At 43.1% G+C, this 20,676-nt stretch overlaps 1 protein-coding gene across 1 annotated transcript; it reads right to left on the bottom strand.

Moving 5' to 3' along the window:
• Positions 1-643: 643 nt before the first annotated feature.
• hectd2 (HECT domain containing 2) lies at positions 644-20,386 on the bottom strand. Its single transcript, XM_028969977.1, has 21 exons — positions 20,195-20,386; positions 19,793-19,895; positions 18,047-18,185; positions 17,867-17,969; positions 17,599-17,688; positions 17,438-17,502; positions 16,714-16,759; positions 15,646-15,755; positions 14,527-14,675; positions 13,845-13,968; positions 13,534-13,630; positions 12,485-12,592; positions 12,083-12,215; positions 11,664-11,752; positions 8,869-9,027; positions 6,620-6,694; positions 6,231-6,318; positions 6,007-6,113; positions 3,309-3,424; positions 2,429-2,572; positions 644-2,329 (listed from the first exon to the last, which is right to left on the bottom strand). Exons 1-21 carry the CDS (start codon positions 20,270-20,272, stop codon positions 2,209-2,211), a joined length of 2,244 nt encoding a protein of 747 aa, XP_028825810.1. The 5' UTR covers positions 20,273-20,386; the 3' UTR covers positions 644-2,208.
• Positions 20,387-20,676: the final 290 nt, after the last annotated feature.

The raw sequence follows: 20,676 nt of genomic DNA, 5'->3' as shown, positions 1-20,676 counted from the left end.
GCCAAAAACAGGACAGCCATGTCAGCAGTGTTTAAGCTGAATCTCACAAGGCACCTTCACTGCAATGCATTGCACTGACACTGTTAACTTACATTGATTATACGCGCACTGGCCACTTTTTTTACAGACATTTCACATGTTGGTCAACCTCACGTGTGCAGAACAAGAAATTTCCATCTTACCAAAAAAAATAAATCAGCCTCTCATCCAGCTGGAACACGTCTCCACCCCCAATTCACGATTTGGACAGGACTTATTAAAATCTTGTTTGAAAATACATTTGTTCTATCAGCTGTTTTTATTTCAATCACATGCTGCTTCTTTTTCTTTTAGTTTGCCTATTCTTTTTTACATTGTTCTAATTTATCACCTTTTAAAATCTCCCACCTTCATAGAGGCTTTGAGTGTGACATTACAGCAATATTATTGCTGTAATGTGCAAAAAGTGTGTTATGTTGTTTTATGTTATTCATTGGTATCCTGGATATTTGGAATTTCTGACAAATGATGGCAACAGTATACAGCCGTATACCTATAAAATAAGGCTACAATATAGATTTCGTCAGCACTATGTTGAAGTCCAAATCTGGAAAAATTAGTTCAGTGCACTTTACCTCGGCATAAAAACAACACACCACAGCAATCCTGCAAAAAGAGCTTTTAATTTCAGAAAAGAGGTTCTTAATAATAATAATAAATACGTGGTCAATACAACACAATGTATTCAGTCCTACGCAGCCTAAAAAGGGGGAGAAGTCCTCATCCCTTGACCTTAGCTTGCAGTGCAAGCAAAATTACAACGCGAGTCCACGAGATCATGCAAAGCATGCAGTTCATTTTACGAAAGCCACGATGAGTTATCAAGTTGCCTCATTTATCAGACATACGAAGCCAACACTGATTTATGCGATTTTAGTTTTAAAACTAAACCGATGCATTTTGTAGCTTCCTTGTGAACAACACAAAACGTAATAAAGAAAAAAAATCTAAATGACTCAACAGTGTAAGCCGACATCGCTGTAATGAGATGTTTTTGGAAGGTTGACTTGGCACACTGAGTCACACACAGTGAAAACTGTGCAAGCACATTACAATAATACTGCTCATGTCCGACATGCACGGAAAGTGAGGGTACAGGCCGTGCTCTGCGTTGATTTTACCTGAATTTGTGCTCCTTTTTTTTCCGGAAAGCTGTTACGTTTGGACAGAAACTGTATTGGCAATGTTTCAAGTGAGTCACAAAGAAAACGTCAGAAAACCTTTCTAAGAGCGGTCACGCAAAACATCATTATTATGTCACTTTGTCCAGAAATGCTATGCACAAGAGCTGGCGAATATAACTTGGACTGCAGTGACAATCGTCAATATTGCTGATCGATATAATAGGACAAAATCTGTTAGATGGGCTCACAGAGCACCATCTGAATAAATACATGAGCATGTTTGTTGTGGTCAGAAACACCAATGTAAAGATGGACCAAAAGCATGTAGATGATGTTGGTTGAAATGTTTGAAATAGATGTAAAGGGTCATACATGCCCTTTACAGCTTCACAAATGTAAACGTACTGTACGGGCGTGAGTGGAGATTCGTGTAAGGAACGAGGCTTACTTTTTAAAGACTAAAAGACGTGCAGCCCCTTTAACAAACAGTCACAGCAGGCCTGAGCAAGGCCTTTTTTTCACCCAGATGTCCTCCTGCACCCTGACACAGGTCCCTCAACCACACTGAACTGCCGACAGCTGTGATAACACTACGAGAGTTATTATTTGTTAGCATTAAAAGGAGTCGCATACACATAAAACACAATACGTATAGAAAACACTATCTCAAAAATGTTGAATACTGTGAAAACGATTTGCCAGAAATTTACCAATCATTGATAGTTTTTCAGAATTTGGAATTGGAATTGTGTGTTGTGTCTATGCAATATTTTAACACAAAAGTATAATTTGGAATCTTCTTCAGTGAGAAGTCACTACGGACAGAAACATTTGTGTGTGATTAAATTGTGAACAAAATGAGCTTTTAGTCTAATTTTGAGATTCACCAGTAAACTGCCCTGAAATATAAACGCGTAAAATATGCTCCTGAGCCAACCCTAATAGCACGAAGCTCCTTTAGTAAACATAAAGAAATAGTACTTGTGGTGAAGCATGTCTAGCTTCACTTCGTGTGCAAAGCTAAATATGTCATGATTCTGCAGGTCTATTCAAGGCCGAATCCCTCTGCGTTGGAGATGGCGATGGTTAATTTGTGCCGTAGGTCTTTTTTACTCTTGTATGGAGGTAGGCAGAGCTGGTTAAAGCATGTGTGCGATATGGGTAACCTGCAAAGTAGAAATAGATCCAAAATGTAAAAAAGTTTCTGCACTTACTCATTTTGAAAATTATAGTCTTAAATAGATTTAAATGAGAGTGCGAACTACCAGTCGGTGGAGACATCGAGCCGGCTGATTTTGAAGTTAAGGTCTGGCATGCCTCCCACCGGGACTCTGTCGCTTCCTGTTGTGAAATGCAGGAGCCGTTTCTGCAGGTCCAGGGGGAAGGACAGCACCACATCCCAGAATGCCCTAGGGCCACGGAGGACAGCAAAATTAGGTCATGGTACATGGGAACAAACCCAAGATAATGTAAAGAGCAGGAAATCCAGCTAGACCAAAGGTGAACGTTAAATAATCTACCACGATTCATTATTAACCATCTGTAGAAACCTTGAGAAGTTCAGAAAGCGTGTCATAAGCTTGCCCTACAACTTACATCAAGACTCAATAATACCTTAAGAGGGCAAAAAATCATAAGAAACGGTTATTCGATATTTACATAGGATTTTCACGTTAGGATGAAAGTAAAGTGAAAGTGATTGTCATTATGAAACACTGCAGCACGGCACACGGTGACACAGCAAAATGTGCCTTCTGCTTCTAACCATCACCCTTGGTGAGCAGTGGGCTGCCATGAAATAAAATGTGTAATGGAAAAGCTACCAATAAAAGCCAATCCCTCATAATATCCCACAAGTCGAATAATGAATTGATTGCAACAGTTAAGAGAAAGTAAGCAAATGCAATTCATTTCTTGCCATAAATGCCTGAAATAGAAAAGGTATGAAGATTTACTGGTCCAATGAGATCAACCGAGCTTCATAGGAAATAAGCACCATTCTCCCGTCATGTGAGCCCTCTTATATGCTAATTATAATCAGACGAATTGAAGTTTTGGTCTGATTTTGTTCAGGCCTACTGCAGCACCCATTACTCTATATTGGAGGTGGGTATTAGCAGGACGCTGTGGGGTAAATGCTCTTACCGAATGGTGGGGTCTGTCTTGCTGTAATTTTCATACTGAGCCCCTCTTTGCAAGGCGCCCATGTCGAGGCTGGGGCTCCCGCAGACCAGAATTTCCACCTCCTCCGGCCTCAAGAGCTACAACACCACAGAGTTTCGAGTCAGTTACAAGTCACTTCAGACGGAAGCTTAATTAATTCATACAGAGTGTATACTTAGTGGTCCACAAGACATACATTTTTGCAGAGCATCTGTTTAATTACGTGCTATGCCAGCAGGAATGACATTGATTGCGCAAGGCTATGTCTGAAATCATTTACATTCCCTTATCTAGAGTAACTTCAATTCACTTTCAATTACAGGCTCGTTCTGCAGCAAAAGAGTGTCATAAGAGTGACATTGCAGGTCTGATAATACCCGTCTTGTCATCTTTATGACATAGAGTAATTTATAGTAAAATAATAGGTCATATATTTCATAAAATATCACAATTCAGGCTGCAATGCTGACCTGATAAAGTGCACATACCTACGTCACGCCCCGTTTACACTCATGTCCCATCATAAACACACCCAAGTCCTTCACTGTGACCTGCTTCGTGCCAGAAAACCCCAGCCAGCAGCTGGGCCATCAGTAAACACCGTCCACGGAACGTTTAAACAACATTCGACCGTCAAGAATATTCCACGTCACATCCCCCTCCAACCCAACTGTTCAGAACCACAGCAGACAGACAGCCAGTTATATAACACCCTCACAATACACACTCGCTCTCTTTAACACACACACACACACACAACAGTTGCATAAGCTGCAGGAGAAGGGGGCAGGGCAGGGTGGCGTCTGCTGGCGAAGGGCTAAACGCGGTCAGAGCGTTCCACACGGTCAGGCCCGCCTGTCTTGCGAGCTGCAGGTCCCCGCTGGCCGATTCTCCTTCTTCAAACAAGGACTCAGCGGCATGTTCAGCGAATAATTCATTATTCACCTTTTTCCCTCTGCAGTTTCTGTAGAACAATTTCTTTAGCTGACCTGTTGCATCAGCATTTACCGCAAGCGTCTACACTGTTGTATGAACAATTGTATTTAATACATGTCAAAATGTTTTAGATGTTTTTGGGCATGAGTGCAAGGCTGCACAGAAATTGCACATATTTTTGTGATTGCATCATCATGGAATCCAGGAAAAAGTGATGGTGTTCAGAATGCAACGCTTTAAGCAGATCTAATCAATAGCAATTCACTGTAAATCAAGCCTATAAAGCCTATAAGACAAGTTCCCCCTGCAGGAGAAGTATTTGCCAAGCAGAAATGACCTAGCCACGTGGCAAAATGCCCCCAGGCGGTGAAGCAACTTAAAATAGCCACAGCCAGGACCACAGGGATCTGAGCGACTCTCATAAGGGGCAGCATCTCCAAAACTGCAGCTCTGGTGTGGTGAATACAGAAATACCGCCCTAAAGTGGTCCGAGGGAGAACATGAAGTAACGGCCAGAGGGCCACGGTTGTCCAAGGCATACTGATGCTTGATCCTACAGACGTGTTACAGTATGAAAACTTGACTGCTTGTCATGATTGAAAATGCATCAGAGTCAGATGACCCCGTCCTAGAATGATAGTCAAAACTGGACCATGGCGCAATGGAAGAAGGTCTCGTGGTCTCACGAATCCTATTTTCTTTTACATCATGCGGATGCCAGAGTCCACGTGGAGACGTGCTATCGTAAGAAGACAAGAAAATGATCTGCTGTGAGACCAGGACGTTCCTTTGACATGAACTAGCTATCTAAACACTGTTGTAGACCATGTACGACCCTTTATGATGTTGACTTGGCCTCCAGATTCCTCACTGGGTCGACGTACTGGAAAAACAAATCCGATCCTTCGAAGCCCGGCCTCACAGCTAACAAAATGTTAGTTAGGGTGGTAGTAGCCTAGTGGGTAACACACTCGCCTATGAACCAGAAGACCCAGGTTCAAATCCCGCTTACTACCATTGTGTCCCCGGGCAAGACACTTAACCCTAAACTGCTCCAGGGGGACTGTCCCTGTAACTACTGATTGTAAGTCACTCTGGATAAGGGCGTCTGATAAATGCCGTAAATGTTAAAGGGTCTGCTGCTATCTTCTTGGTGACGTTTTTAAGGTTGTGGCTGCTACCAAGTTTTCCACTGCGCAGTTTTCTCCTGAGCTCTCGGCCTGAACTATGTAAACAGAGCCCGGAGGGCGAACGTCGCTCGGTAGCGGACCTGAGGGAGAAGAAGAAGTGCAAGAATGCATCTGCACCCATGAGTCTTTTGTGGAGCCCCTGATTAACATTCCCAGAAGGAAGCTGCGCGGTATAGAGAGGTCCATATGGAGGCACAAAAACTCCGGTTACTATAGCCTGGTTAGTCGTGCACGCACACACAATGTTCAGAGGGGAGAGACGCGAGAGGCACCTTCACACAGCAATTAGTGTGCACTCACACACACACACTCACACACACACTCACTCACTCACACCCCTCCCAGCAAATTTCTAGTTCTGCTGTCTCATGGAACTTTCTGGACCCGACGCAGACCGGCCAGCAATTAGACGCCCCTCTCGAATGTTTGACACGCCGATCACATATCATTCGTAACCTCTCAAGAGCTCTATAAATAAAACCTTTCTCTTTTTGCTGCACCTTATTAATTGCTTTGGGAGTGTCGGTGGGGGGCAGGGTGGGGAAAAGACCCACCATTAAAGCGTTGGAGTCGCACACGCTGTGGAAGCCGTGGTAGAAAGCCGCAAACTGCTTGTAAATGGACTTGTTCAGCAGGAAGTCCACGTACAGATGAACATATTCTGCAGAAACGTCCGAGAAAAAAAAAAAACGAGGTCATTGTTACAACGCAGACAAACGTCTTTGCATCGGCTACCACACCAGCGGTGGTATTTTAGTCTAAACCACACAGGACTGACCTTTTCTGTTAAGATTTGTGACCGGGATCTTTTCACCACCAGGTTTGAGACTGTAGGGTTTTATAACACCGAGCTCTTCTTGAAACACCTGAAAAAGGCATAAAGTTGATGATTTTTGCTAAAAAGTAAATTATTCATGTCCTTGTGTGCTGTAAAAAATGATATGTCTGTAGTGTAATGAAATTTTAAAAAAATTTGGTATTTGTTCAAAATGGCTCAAAACAGCAAAAACTACACTGATGTCGAGTCGGATCATTTTGCTGGAAGGTTAAACGCCTTCTGGTCATTGGTGAATGTCTCCAAAAACAGTGTGCAGTGGGTGGAGCTAGCCTCAGAACATTTTGACAGAGCATGTCAAATTGACAGAGCATTTCAATTTAAACACGCACCTGAAAGGTGGAGTAGAAGTCCTCCTCCACGTTCCCTTCATAGCTGAGAAGTTCTGCAAGACCATGGGCAATGTCCTGAAAAGACCAAAAAAGCACAGCACAGAATATGCATATAAACATTATGATCCACATATAGATTGGGCAGGAAAAATATTGAACGTATTCCCTTTCAGTGCATAAAAAGACATGCATTCAGAACACTTTTAGAACACATATAAAATACATTTCTGAAATGTACTAAAACAATTGTTCAGTATAGTTATTACTTCTCAGCGGTCATTTACTTTTTTTAAAAAATAGAAGTGGCAGCATGAATAAATTAACATATTTAGACCAAAATACTGGTTCATACATTTCTGCAAACAACATTTCTTGAAGTACCTCTAAATTAAATACTTCATCGTAAAAATGCAACTTGAACAAAAAACAGTCGCTTAATATTTTATATTCTGAATATATACATAATAATGTATAATGTACAAACATTTATATTGTACATTATAGCATTGATTCAGAGTATCCACATCTACAGTGAATATGCATGTGTATTCCTTGCAGTGAATGACATTAACAATATTAAGATGAAAAGAATCGGAAAATCTTTGAAGTACGTCATGCACTTCTTATGACTTCTCACATTTGACGTCAGCATTTAGGATTTTTCATTGATTTCTGTGCACTGCCAAAGGCAGGCAGGACCAGTACCCAAGTTTTTTAATCTTGTTTGTTTCTTTTGAAAAAAAAAAAAAAAGTTTAAAGACGGAAGAATTGTGTAAGCCACAGGGGCAGCCAAGCGCTTTTGCAGCACCCTGAAGGTCTGACTCGACAGAACGTCTGACGTCTGCCTTGCCCTTTAAAACAAAGGGACACCTATTTTACCCAACTTGGCCATGAGCTACCAGGCAGGGCCTTCAAGCATCAAACGGGCGTTGTTATAGAGAGCCATCTACTGGCAACTACAGGTAACGGACAAAGAAACACAACTAGTGAACACATGCATTTTCAAACAGAACTTTCCAGATTTTGAACATGGAAGTGATTGCAAATGATCAGGTGTGAATCAACTGAATCAACTTTCCTAATTTCCTAAGACATTTCCAGTGTCGTTAAAGTAAAGTAATGCCTGCTAAGGCTACAGCTAAATATGAGGAGGCATCATTCAAAGACACCCCTCCACACCAGAGTGCAAACTCAGGACCTATCAGGATGGGATGGGAGGTGCTTCTGTGAGCAACGGATTTAGGATGAAGGTGTCTATTCAGCAGTGATGGACATGACAGTGGCAGCTGTAGCACCACAATAAAACAGCTGACAGCTGATGCTGCCACATAAATAGTAAAAAGATATTCATAAATAGGGGTCAGATCATGAATTCTTCCATGCATTGTTGTGGGGCAATGGTGACCTAGCAGGTATGGAAGTGGACTCCCGCTCGGAAGGTAACGGGTTCAAATCCCGAACCACCAGGGTGCCACTTAGGTCACATTCAGCAAGGTACCGTCCCCACACACTGCTCCCCAGGCTCCATTCATGGTAGCCCACTGCTCACAAGGGGTTAAATGCAGTGACACATTTCATTGTGTGCTGTGCTTTCACTTTAAAATATTTACAGGTGACAACTTTCTTCCTAATATGAAAATGATTTTATGACTCACTGCCATCCACTGTCAATTACACTGCATTTACAAAAAGAGGATATTTTTATTAATCTCTTATGAATTCCTGGCCAGCACCACTGGAGGGAGCATAAGTACCATAAGTTAAAGAACCAAAATTCATTTGAACCCATTTACTTTTTAATCGCATATTCTTTGGTTTAATATATTAAAATTTCATTTGTTGGCTGAATAAGGAGTGGATTTCACAAACATAATGTGGCGGGCAGACCTTTTCTCCACTGGACATTTTCTACAGGGACCCCATTTGAAAGCTTCCCATTGGCCCCATTGAAACAGAGACAAGTGAAAGACCCTTCATATGAATCAACCCCAACAGCATTCATTACATTCACTTGGGGAACCCCTGCACTCATAAATCCCATCATCACAACCCCTCTCTCTCTCTCTCTCTCTCTCTCTCTCTCTCTCTCTCTCTCTCTCTCTATATATATATATATATATATATATATATATTTTTTTTTTTTTTTTTTTTTTTTTTTTTTTTTTTTTTAATTGTAAAATGTTATTAAGTTTGGGGGATTTGCCAACAAGTGGAAAACAGGAAAAAAGTTTACACAAAAATGCACATACCGGCATGATCTGCAGTAGATCTTCCAGGGTGAGCGCTGCCATGCCGACGGGAGTGTCGGGGTCACAGGGCCCAATGGGAGGGGTCAGTAGCTTCTTGTACACGGCGGGTGGGAAGCGAATGTCTAGCGTGATGCTATTGTACACAGCCAGGCCCATGAGCTGAACACAAAGTGGTTAAGTGTGCACAGCTGCACCGGGAAGCTCCGTGGCAACGACACGACCCCATCAATCATGGGTGACACCTCACAATCACTGACAGCCAGAAGATGGCCCATTGCATCATACTTCTGTGCGCTGACTAGCTTTTAAACATGCAACTGATAGCAATGTTTATTTAATTCCTTACAACATTTTCAGACAACGTTGCAGCAATGTTGATTTCACTGTTCCAGATGCATTTGAATATGCATGGTACATATTTAAACCCATCTGATGAGATGGTGCACCGTGTGCACCGTGTGCTGTGCTGCTGTGTATTACATGTGACAATCACTTCACTTTGAATATATATCAGAGCTTTAATCGAGTGTAAGAAAAGCCTTTAAGTTTTCAGTTGCAGGATGTTGACATTGAATGAACTTTCTGGAACTCATTTGTCCACAGCTGCTCCATTTAGTTGATCTTCAAACTGAGCCTTCCTTCAATCATCTGTTCAACTCCTGCTTGGAAGTCTGCCGTGTATCCCCCACTACGGATTTGACAACAATGGGACCTAACTACACATTTGAATGCTAATCAGTGTTGCCAGATTGGGATGTTTCCAGCCCAACCTTACGGGTAACAAAACCAAACATTTTGACTGGTTCCTCACTTCTGAGGAACCCAAATTATTTGAGCTCATTTGAAACAAACATTTGCTGTATGGCAGTAAAAAAAACAAACAAGAAATTGACAAATGCTAGTGTAAAAGGTGAAGTTCTAAACATAAAGCCACCTCTGTGCACGATTTTGAAATATGTTTCGGCCCAAGAAGCAACAGACGACATACTTAAGAAAAGGTAAATATTATATTTTGGGCAGTTTTGTGTACTTTCTAGAAGTTTATGAAGATGAACATGCTGGAAACCAGCAGCTATATCTGGCAACACTGACTCTAAAAAACTCCCAGGACACTCCCTATGTTCTCTGCAACACGTCATAAAACTTTTCCATCGCCATGCTATCCAGGCAATATCTCAAGTGAAGTAGTTTACATGGCACCATGTGAGAATGGTACCACCGTCAGCTGGACAGTGGGCTTCGCCAGCAGGTGTAAACGTTCTGTGGACGCAGGCGAGGCGGCTGCAGCTGCTACTGACACATCCCCACCATGTGCTCTCCACATGGGCCGGGGCCGAGAAAAAAAAAAAAAAAGAAGCCCTGCGGGCCGCCACTGTTCCAGTACTCTGTGTACCAGATATGGTGGGCGGAGAGGTAAAAAAAAAAAAAATTGTAGAGACCATGAAAGGAGCTCGAATGGCAAAGCAAGAAGAGAAGGAGGGAGCCTGATGTGTCTTACTGTTTTACAATTCGCGGTGTGTGAGTGTGTGCCAGGGTGATGGCTGTGTGTGTCACATGACCCCAGGACCAGATTATATCTGCTGCTAGTGATGAAATAAAAAAGGAAACCACCAGCCTCAAAGTAGAAATGTTCCTGACCAATAACAATGGCCTACTGGGAGGTAATTATATAGCCTTCGTACCTGTTGCTCCACATGGAGCTCAGCAGTGCGTTTATGAAATATTTATAGCATTACTCGTCCCTGTATTACCTCTTACCGAAACATACGTACACAACCACAAATACAGTTTACGCTTATATATATATATACATACATATACATACACACATATATATATATATACACACACACACATATATATATAGCTCAAAAAATTATATATTTTTGTTGTTCCACAATTTCTCTGCCTTAGTCAGATGGGCAGATGGGTTGGTAGTAGCCTAGTGGGTAACACACTCACCTATTAACCAGAAGGTCACAAAGTCTCAGGTTCAAACCCCACTGCCCCTGTGCAAAACACTTAACCCTGAGTGTCTCCGGGGGGGGACTGTCCCTGTAACTACTGATTGTAGGTCGCTCTGGATAAGGGTGTTTTTATCCGGTACCGTCCTCAACAAAATACCTTTTGCTTTTATATCAGTATTAGTGGTCCCCCAATACTGTATCTAAAGCTTCTGTCCAAAATTCAGCCTTGGTGCAGAATTACAGCCACTTTTATCCAGTCACACCATAAGTTTTCCCCTGAATGCGCCTTTCAGTGTCTGTGGCTTTAAATTTACATTTACAGCATTTATCAGACGCCTTTATCCAGAGCGACTTACAATCAGTAGTTACAGGGACAGTCCCCCTGGAGGAATTAGGGTTAAGTGTCTTGCTCAGGGACACATTGGTAGTAAGTGGGATTTGAACCTGGGTCTTCTGGTTCCTAGGCGAGTGTGTTACCCACTAGGTTACTGCCACCTCCTGCATTAAATGCTAATGAGGAGGAGAGAGGCAGGATGCGAGTGAGTGGGCATTTGCAGAAATGCCGTCATCAACAGTTGATCCACAGAATAGTTGATCCACAGTGGCATCCACAGTGGCATCAATCAACCACAGCGTCAATGATCATTATGGTTTTTTTTTTTTTGGTTATGGTATTTTTTAGTCTTGCTACTGTAAGCATGTGCCTGTACATTATTATAATTATTATTGCTATTATTACATCATATTAAACATGCACATGTAAGAATATTGATGTATGCTAAAATGCTACATGCAGGTACTACACTTATACGTGCAAATAAAGGATACGGCTCCCACCAGGCGAAACTCTGAACAGTCATCACCCTTCCAGCTGCTGAACCAGTAAGACTGGGAGTCTTTCGTGTACGTAAACATGCCTGCAAACACACACACACACACACACACACACACAGAGGACCCAATGCAAGACATTGTAAAAAATGCAATGTTTTAATGAGCGGCCTTGCGGTGAGCTACAGCGGCCGTTGGCCAATTGCATATTAAAGATGGGTTGGAGATGAAAGCGTGCAAGGCAGCGATGAGCACAGTTTTATAAAGTCGGATTGAACGTTATTACTTAACGGCGACAGACGCCTCGGGTTCACAGCTGCAAGCGTTTCGGGGTTTCGGTGCGCGGGCTCGGGATCGTTAGCAATACGGGAGGTTAATTAGAAGCAGCTGTCTAGCGTCCGTCGTCAGGCCCTCACCGTAGTCGGTGTGAAAAATCCGCCGAATCAGGAGCAGAAACCACTCCTTCGTCAAACCGCCCATGTCCAGGCCCGCTTCCCCAACAAACGTCACCTTCAGCTTTTTCTTCAGGTCGGCCCGCTTTCTGGTGAGCTTTCCGGACAAAATGAAAAAAAGGGGGGATGAGGGAACGAGTCCAGTTTTCCAAATGAACGCTTAGAACTTTCCAGAACGCACTTTATAGCACAGTGACCGAAAAAATATGGACTTTCCCAGAAAAAAAAAAAAAACAGGCAAGGGTTTGGTCAGAATGCATAAAAAAGGAGGCTGGGTAGGATAATAATAATAATAATAATAAAAAAAAAAGGTCCTTTGATAAGAGGAACGCCGAAGCGTCCATGTGTGTTTCGCTCCGGCATTACCTCATCCAGAGAGTCGCTGACCAGCTGCAAGCGTCGCACTTTAATGTTGAGGAACAGCAGACTCATGTCCACCCGCTGTCTCCGGGACACCTTGTCCACCAGGGTTTGCTGGGGCGAGAAGCGAAGGCGAGGGCCCGGTCAGGACGGGTGGTTCCCATGCTGCCGAGTGTTTATGTTCTGGCGGGTTGAGCGTGATATGTTGTGCGACCGCCATAGTGTTTGTTTGTGTCTGGGACTGTGTGGTCGGTGTGTAGGAACGAAGTGGCGCGGGGATCATAATAAATCTTTTCTCAGACAAAAAAAAAAAAAAGAGGGACTCCCTTTTTCTCTAAGGCTCTCTATCCCGAGTTTCGTTAAGTTAAGATCATGGCACAAATTTCCGGTAGGATATACACAAAACCAAATCTGGTGGTGGTTTTCTAAGACCAAACTGACATTCGGAAAAGCAGAAATTTTTTTTTTTTCCACACTTTGGCAAATAATTTTTTTTTTTCTAGCATCCATAGGATCAGAGCTTTATAACTGTTCATAGCGACAGAAACTCAGCTATCTACCTCTATCTCAACTGTGACGTCATGTTCAATCCCTATACAATTTACATAGATGATCAATTAAATGCTATTCATTTACATACTGCTCAGATTTGTTTTTAATCGTTAATAATGAATAATCTTTCAAATTGGAAAACTGAAACTAAAAGACACAATGAAAACATCGGTGCTGAAGTAATATTCCGCCTATATAGTACAGGCCAAAAGTTTGGACACAAAGTTAGTACGTGCCTGGTACTAAAGTGTAAAACACCAAAGTTGTAATTTGTCAGAGCTGAGAGTATGAAACTTTTTTTACTTTTCCAAACTGACAAGCATCCATGTGCATGTCTTTTTTGCTATTACATTGTTATTCACAATGAATCACAAAATCTGTCTAAATCCCCGTATGTCATTTGAAAACCATTTACTTAAGGAAGAAAATGAATTACAGATCCCTAAACCTGCATGCAGTACACTCGAGATGTGTAGGGAGTTATGTAACCCCTGACCTCTCACCCTGGCCATGCTGATCATCTGCTGCTCCGAGTCTCTCTGCATGATCGCTTTCTTCACCACTGTGGACAGGATGAACGGGAACTGGCAGAAGGTGAACCTGGAAGAAGAAAATCACGCGTGTTCTGCTCATTCCTTGAGTCCGAGGTTTTCAGCACTGTTTCTCGCTGATGCTTCGTCAAGGTGCACAGCAAAAAAAAAATGGAAAAAGCAGGAGCTCAACTGGACCTAACATCCATCTGTAGAGGTGGTTATTATGAGAATAGTGCACGCGGCGGGAATTTCCACGGAAATTCCTGCCATGGCGACCACACCTGCTGGAGTTTCCATGCATCTGCCACGTGTGGTAGTCGTCCATGAAGTCTGTGTGGTCCAGGGTGAGGTTGTAGAAATCGGTGAACGGGGCGATGGGTGGGGTGACGATGCTGTTGGCTGCATCTTAGGTGAGGAACGGACAACACTGTTCACATACAGCAGAAACAGCGTAAAACGTACAACGCCGCACAGCACATGGCTCAACTTTTTGACGTGTGCGTGAAGTTGAGAGAACTTAAAAATGCTTTTCCAACTTTTTATTTTTCCACAGTGTAGGTCTTAACACCATTAAATTACAAGCCTATGAGATGAAGTGAAAGTGATTGTCATTGTAATACACTGCAGCACAGCACACAGTGACACAATGATATGTGTCCTCTGCTTTTAAGGCATCACCCTTGGTGAGCAGTGGACAGCCATCTGTGTGTGTGGGACTTGGTGCTTTGGCGGGTCGGGATTAGAACCGGCAAACTTCTGATTACGGGGCCGCTTCCTTAACTGCTAGGCCACCACTGCCCCAGCAGTGGAGAAGATGTAAATATTCTCCAATCCATCACCATAAATGAATCCTGCTCACAGGATTGCAGATCTAACAATTAAACAATAGTCAATACTGTAGACTCATGATTCATAAGAAGTTCCATTTGTTGCACTGGTTTGAGGCTGCAAGGAACCACTCACTGAGGAGGGAGAGGACTTTGGTCGCACAGGGGATCCACCAGGAGCACTTGGCCATCGGTGGCAGGTCCTCGGGTCTGCCTGGATAGAGGCGGGTGCTGATGAAGAGCTGGAGCCGCTCCACCAGCAGCTTGAAGCGCTTCTGGGACAGTCTGGAGAACAACAATGTCCTCGGTCACTCAAATGCCGGCTGGGGCGTCTCTCCCGGGCCCACCGGAGCCAGGAGTTCAGAACAAACACTGTCATCATGTGCATAGGAAAATCCTGCTCTGTTCTATGTTCTGCACTCGGTGAAGGACTCTGTTTATCCTGACGTGCTCGGATGTAATACATACGTTACAACACAAACACGCAGAAATCGGAGTGTGTTTATGAATGCATAAAGCAAATGACGGGAGAAATTATTTGTTTATATTCAAATCTGAACTCGACAAATTACTACAAATTACTCTTATTGAGCTAGCTAGCTAGACAGATAGATAGCAAGATAGATAGACAGACAGACATAGACAGACAGACAGATAGATCAATGGATGGATGGATGGATGGATAGAGAGACAGACAGACAGAGAGTCAGATAGATAGATAGATAGATAGATAGATAGATAGATAGATAGACAGACAGACATAGACAGAGTCAGATAGATAGATAGATAGATAGATAGATAGATAGATAGATAGATAGATAGATAGATAGATAGATAGATAGATAGATAGATAGATAGATAGATAGATAGATAGATAGATAGATAGACAGACAGACATAGACAGAGTCAGATAGATAGATAGATAGATAGATAGATAGATAGATAGATAGATAGATAGATAGATAGATAGATAGATAGATAGATAGACATAGACAGAGTCAGATAGATAGATAGACAGACAGACAGACATAGACAGAGAGTCAGATAGATAGATAGATAGATAGATAGATAGATAGATAGATAGATAGATAGATAGATAGATAGATAGATAGATAGACAGACAGATAGATAGACAGACAGATAGATAGTATGGTGGAATCACTGCACATAACCAAACGGAAAATCACAGCGTTTGAAGGAACATTTCAGTCTGTGTTACAGAGCCAGAGTCATTCAGGAAACGCTTCAGACTCACTTTTTGAACCAGTGCATCAGGAAATGGTGGTCTGTCTCCGCCAGGGAGGCCATTTGCCGCAGTAAGTGCGCAAAGATGACATACGTGGCTGTGCTGCCGTACTGCGGGTTCTGCAACAAAGAGGTGCCTTTTATTTTAAAGCTAGGAAAAAAAACGTTGAAAGGGAAATATAACTTTTCACTGGGAGCAAAGAAGAAGTCTGACTTTTAATAAACGCTGGCATTACGGTGGAAACCAGCGAGCCCCTCCCCTTCCAATGTGACCTCATCTGTTCCCACAGCCAAGTGGAAAGCAAATAACACTGAGGGCCTACAAACGTGGCGACAGACAGATGCTGGTCTGGCCCCTTCAGCCGAACCCCCCCCCACCCGAAACCTGGGACAAGGAGCCTTGAGGACGGATAACATCACACAGGAGTCTACAGCGACAAATCCCCCAAAGAAAGGTGACACATGAGCGCAAATGACACAAAACATACAGGCAGGCTGGAAAAGAGCTTTAGCTCCTGTGACCAGTGTTTTAGCAGATGCTTTCACCCACACCAAATTACAGAAGAGCCGTAGAACAATCGACGTGTACCGATCTCGTCGGCACTCGACGTTTGGCCAAGTCAACTTTCACCCACTTTCTCAGCTTGACCGGAATTCGACTGAAATCAATTAATCAAGTCAAAGTGCGATGTTCATCGCGGAACGTTGAGATAACGAAACGATCCATGCATATACAGTCTGCTTGGATTCAAGGTTCCCTACCCACCCCAGCAAAAGAAAGGGCAGATTCGTTTTCAGATCAGTCCCATTCCTTGAGCTGCAGGGCTGTTCTGTGCGCGGCCCCTCGTTAAAAAGGAAATTACCTCCATTACCGAAAAAGTACCATACATCCAATGGTGGCATAATAGGGCTGTTTTTTTGTAAACTGCATGGGGCAATTACGCTGGAAGGTGGCTTCGTTAAAGCAGCCCCCATTCCACCACCAATCAATAATAAGAAGGACTGGCCAAAACCAACAAGTCCAGGCACATAACAGACATCAACAGTCCGCCATCTAATAAAATTAAAGCTGCATTACCTGTATGAGGACAAAATATGCCCTCAAATCATCTTTCGTTCGAGGCCTGCAAGTTAAAAAAAAAAGGCATGTGAACGCATTTGAAATGACATTTTCAGAAATGCAATGATTTCATTGATTTTAACATAGTATTACAATACCATACTCATACTGGATCTCTACAAGTTGTCATCATGTCAAGTTGTCATTATGTCTCAATGCACAGTATATTCAAGCTACAAGTCATTAAATCGTTCCAGGACACAATCATGGCAGGGGAATGGATTTATTGACGCTGTAAATCTGACTCCGCTGAAACAAGTTGCCATTTTGCGCTTTTCATCCATCTACCTATGACATCAGAGACCAGAACGTTGAACAAAGACTAATTGGCACCTTGCGCGTGCATAAATTATTTTTTTTTTCTTTCACTTTTTTACTTTTCTTGAGGGACAAAATTTGTCGGAATGTTGAAATGCATACATGCTATTTTCACGAAAAGTGATGTCCTGTCTTCATGCAGTAACAAAAATCCCATTTTGGGCAGATATAATCTTTTAAATGGCACACGCCATAGTTCCGTTCTTGTTCTTGGTGTGTTGAATATGTTATGTAGGAAAAAATAACTAAATCCTGGAGAGAACTCAACTGAGTCCAATTCAGAGGTGGGTGGAGTCTGACCTCGTATGGAGAGGTCTCGATAAATGGCGACTAATCAACCCGAAGGGCTGAAAAATTCACCTACCTTTTCCACTCCCTTAGTAAGCTGTTGATGGCTCCCTTCAAAACGCACTTCTGTGTGTCAGGTGGCTGTGGAAAAAAAAAAAAACGCACACGAAGGGCCACACACATGTAGCACGAGCAACGTCAGAACGTCTTCGCAAGAACGAGGCTTTCGGGACATACCGTGTGGAGCAAGACGTCATAAACCGCGTTGAGGAGCCTCGTGTTGATCCCTGAGTCATCAGTAGTATTTGACGGGGCGTTCGCTTCTTTCTGAAAAGCGCATAAAACATGAATCATAATCCATGTTTTTCCGGAATCATACAGGACTTTCGACACCGACACACGTCTCGACCCCTTACAGTCGGTCGAATGACGACGCATTAGACTCAATGAGTCTCTGTGCCTAATTCGCCTCGCCTCTAATGACATTCCCAGGGCTGTTCCAGACCTTAAAGGCCGCACTGAGTTCCAGGAAGGAGCCAAACGTGCTCGCGTAGAAGTCGTGGACGGGCTTCCAGTCACCCGAGTGGGTTGCCTTCTCTACACCCTCTCTGTAATCGGAAGAGCAGACGTTAAAACGAAATGAAGCCAGAATTAAGCTCAGGATGCACGTATTCCCGCCACGTACTGAAACTCTTTGGTAGTTCTGGCGCGGAGCGGTATTATAGGGTCCGCGACGAAGCGAGCTTTTGCTTCAGGAGGCACAACGTCGGTGTGAGTTCGATGTTTCTGACGGACACCAGTGCAGATCGGCGGCAGTCCGGTCACTGTTGCGGAAAATACATATACACATGTTCAGCACAAATCAACAATAATCTAAGACTATTTTATTTAAAAGAGATCATTAATGTTTATTTCGAGAATATATGTGTTTTACATTGGACACATTCTTTTTATTTATATTATACCATGGCACATTTTTTATGTATTGCGTAACTCTGGCTCATTATATAAAGTTTAGCACTGACTCATTATATAAAATACCATCGATAATCATTCAAAACTGATGTATTGCTAGACAAGATATTTAAACTAGATTCCCGTACAGAACTAAATCTATAAAGTCGATTCCTTCCACGTAACGGAATCTTGAATAATGCTTTTTAAAGATGACAGGGTGGTAGTAGCCTAGTGGGTAACACACTTGTAGAATGGCAAATGGTCAGTGAGCTTGACTTTCTGAGGAGAGGTAACGTGAGATGGTTGAAATCCATGTCGAACCATCGCAATCAGAATATTCTGATTTCAGCAGGTGGAGGTATTCCTCAAAACTGATGCCAGTGTGAATGACATACGGAAGTGTTTGTGGATAAACAGTACAGGCCAAACGTTTGGACACACCTTCTCATTTAATATGTTTTCTTTACTTTTATGACTATTTACGTTGGTAGATTCTCACTGAAGGCATCAAAACTATGAATGAGCACATGTGGAGTTATGTACTTAACAAAAAAAAGTTTTAAGATTCTATTTTCTTCAAAATAGCCGCCCTTTGCTTTGATTGCTGCTTTGAACACTCTTGGCATTCTCTCGATGAGCTTCAAGAGGTCGTCACCTGAAATGGTTCTCCAACAGTCTTGAAGGAGTTCCCAGAGGTGTTTAGCACTTGTTGGCCCCTTTGGCTTCACTCTGCGGTCCAGCTCACCCCAAACCATCTGGATTGGGTTCAGGTCCGGTGACTGTGGAGGTCAGGTCTCCACTTTTTGTTAACTACATAACTCCACATGTGTTCATTCATAATTTTGATGCCTTCAGTGAGAATCTACCAATGTAAATGGTCATGAATATAAAGAAAACACGTTGAATGAGAAGGTGTGTTGGCCTGTACTGTATTTCAATGTGAAAAAATATGAGATGCATCAATAACAATCTGAGAAAAAAGCATTGAGACCAAGCCTGCTGGAAACACACTGCAATGCATTAAGATCATATATTATTGTCTTATGTGAATCCTGGGATGGGCCCGTCACAAACCAAACTTTTCACGAGTCTTGCAATTATGGTAGTCATATTTATCATTACAGCGAACCTCAGTCTGTAGAAATAAACTCGAAATCCCTGTCAGATCTACTTATGGCAACCTATAATCATCTTTACGTCTTGTCCTCGCGACTACAGTGATGACGAATCCCTCGCGATCCATATGGCCCGTCTGAAGCAGTTGCTAAGGAGGGCCTCTTGAGGTGGCCTCAGACTTGTGACGTCCTCAATGGTTCCCATCGGTACGAGGACACTGATGATCCAGAGCACTGGAAAGCCAAGGGGATCGGCCCCAACTGCCGAAGTGGCGGATAAATCGACGCGTGCAGATTTGTTCCACAGCGGATACCCACACTTACAAAAAAAAAACCTCACATCATGTGACTGAACGCACCTTGTCTCAATGTGGTGAGTCCATGGCCTCCTGGTTCCCGCCGATGGCTTGTGGAGGAGATGAAGTTCCCCAACGGGTAGTGCTTGGAGCCACGATCCAGGCCCTGTTATAAAACAGCATTAATACAATATATCTGGTGCATTAATTCATCAAGTTGACTACAAGAACAGCACGTTTTATTGCGTCTGGAATAAGGGCAATGATCACACCATAATTATTATTCCGTGAAGTTGGTGAGCAGGTTCCCCCCTTCGGTTAAGTTTTATATCAGCAACAGATGAGATGTGATTATGACAGTCTTATAAATTCAAGCAATAAAAAAGTTGTAATAAACACAGTGATGGGACGATAATAAGAACCGCAGTAATAGAGTAATAACGCACAGGACCGAGTTTTCCTTACATTATTAAAAATCGGAGGGAGACGATCTCGCTCCTTCTCGTCCACCGGAGAGCTGCCGTCACTCATGTTCGGACGCATCCCGCTGCGGGCGGAGCTGTACCTCGCATGGCAGCCGCCGGATCTCCCACCGGGACGCGACGGCGGCGTCGGCGGCTCCGGCGCGGGCAGAACTGCGCGGTCTGGCGGACGCGCGCCCGACGCGGACGCGCGCACCGGAGACGAGTATGGCAAGCCATTCGGGCCAACACACGCCACTTTCATCACGCGATTTGGAAGTTAAAACGTCGTAAAATACGACATTGTTTTACGCCGCTTAGTGGTAAAACGCCGGAAAAACAGCTACCATTTGCAAACGTTCGAAACACGCCGCAAATGCGTTTTTACGCGGAGTAAAACACGCCGTTCTCCTTTGTTATAATGATCACCGCCGTGTGCACTTCACAACCAATAAAGCTGAACTGTAAGGAGCCGATCAGTAACTC

Source organism: Denticeps clupeoides, chromosome 2 (assembly GCF_900700375.1).
Source record: "Denticeps clupeoides chromosome 2, fDenClu1.1, whole genome shotgun sequence".
In the NCBI taxonomy this organism is placed as follows: Eukaryota; Metazoa; Chordata; class Actinopteri; order Clupeiformes; family Denticipitidae; genus Denticeps; species Denticeps clupeoides.
This window is presented reverse-complemented; position numbering and strand designations above follow the sequence as displayed.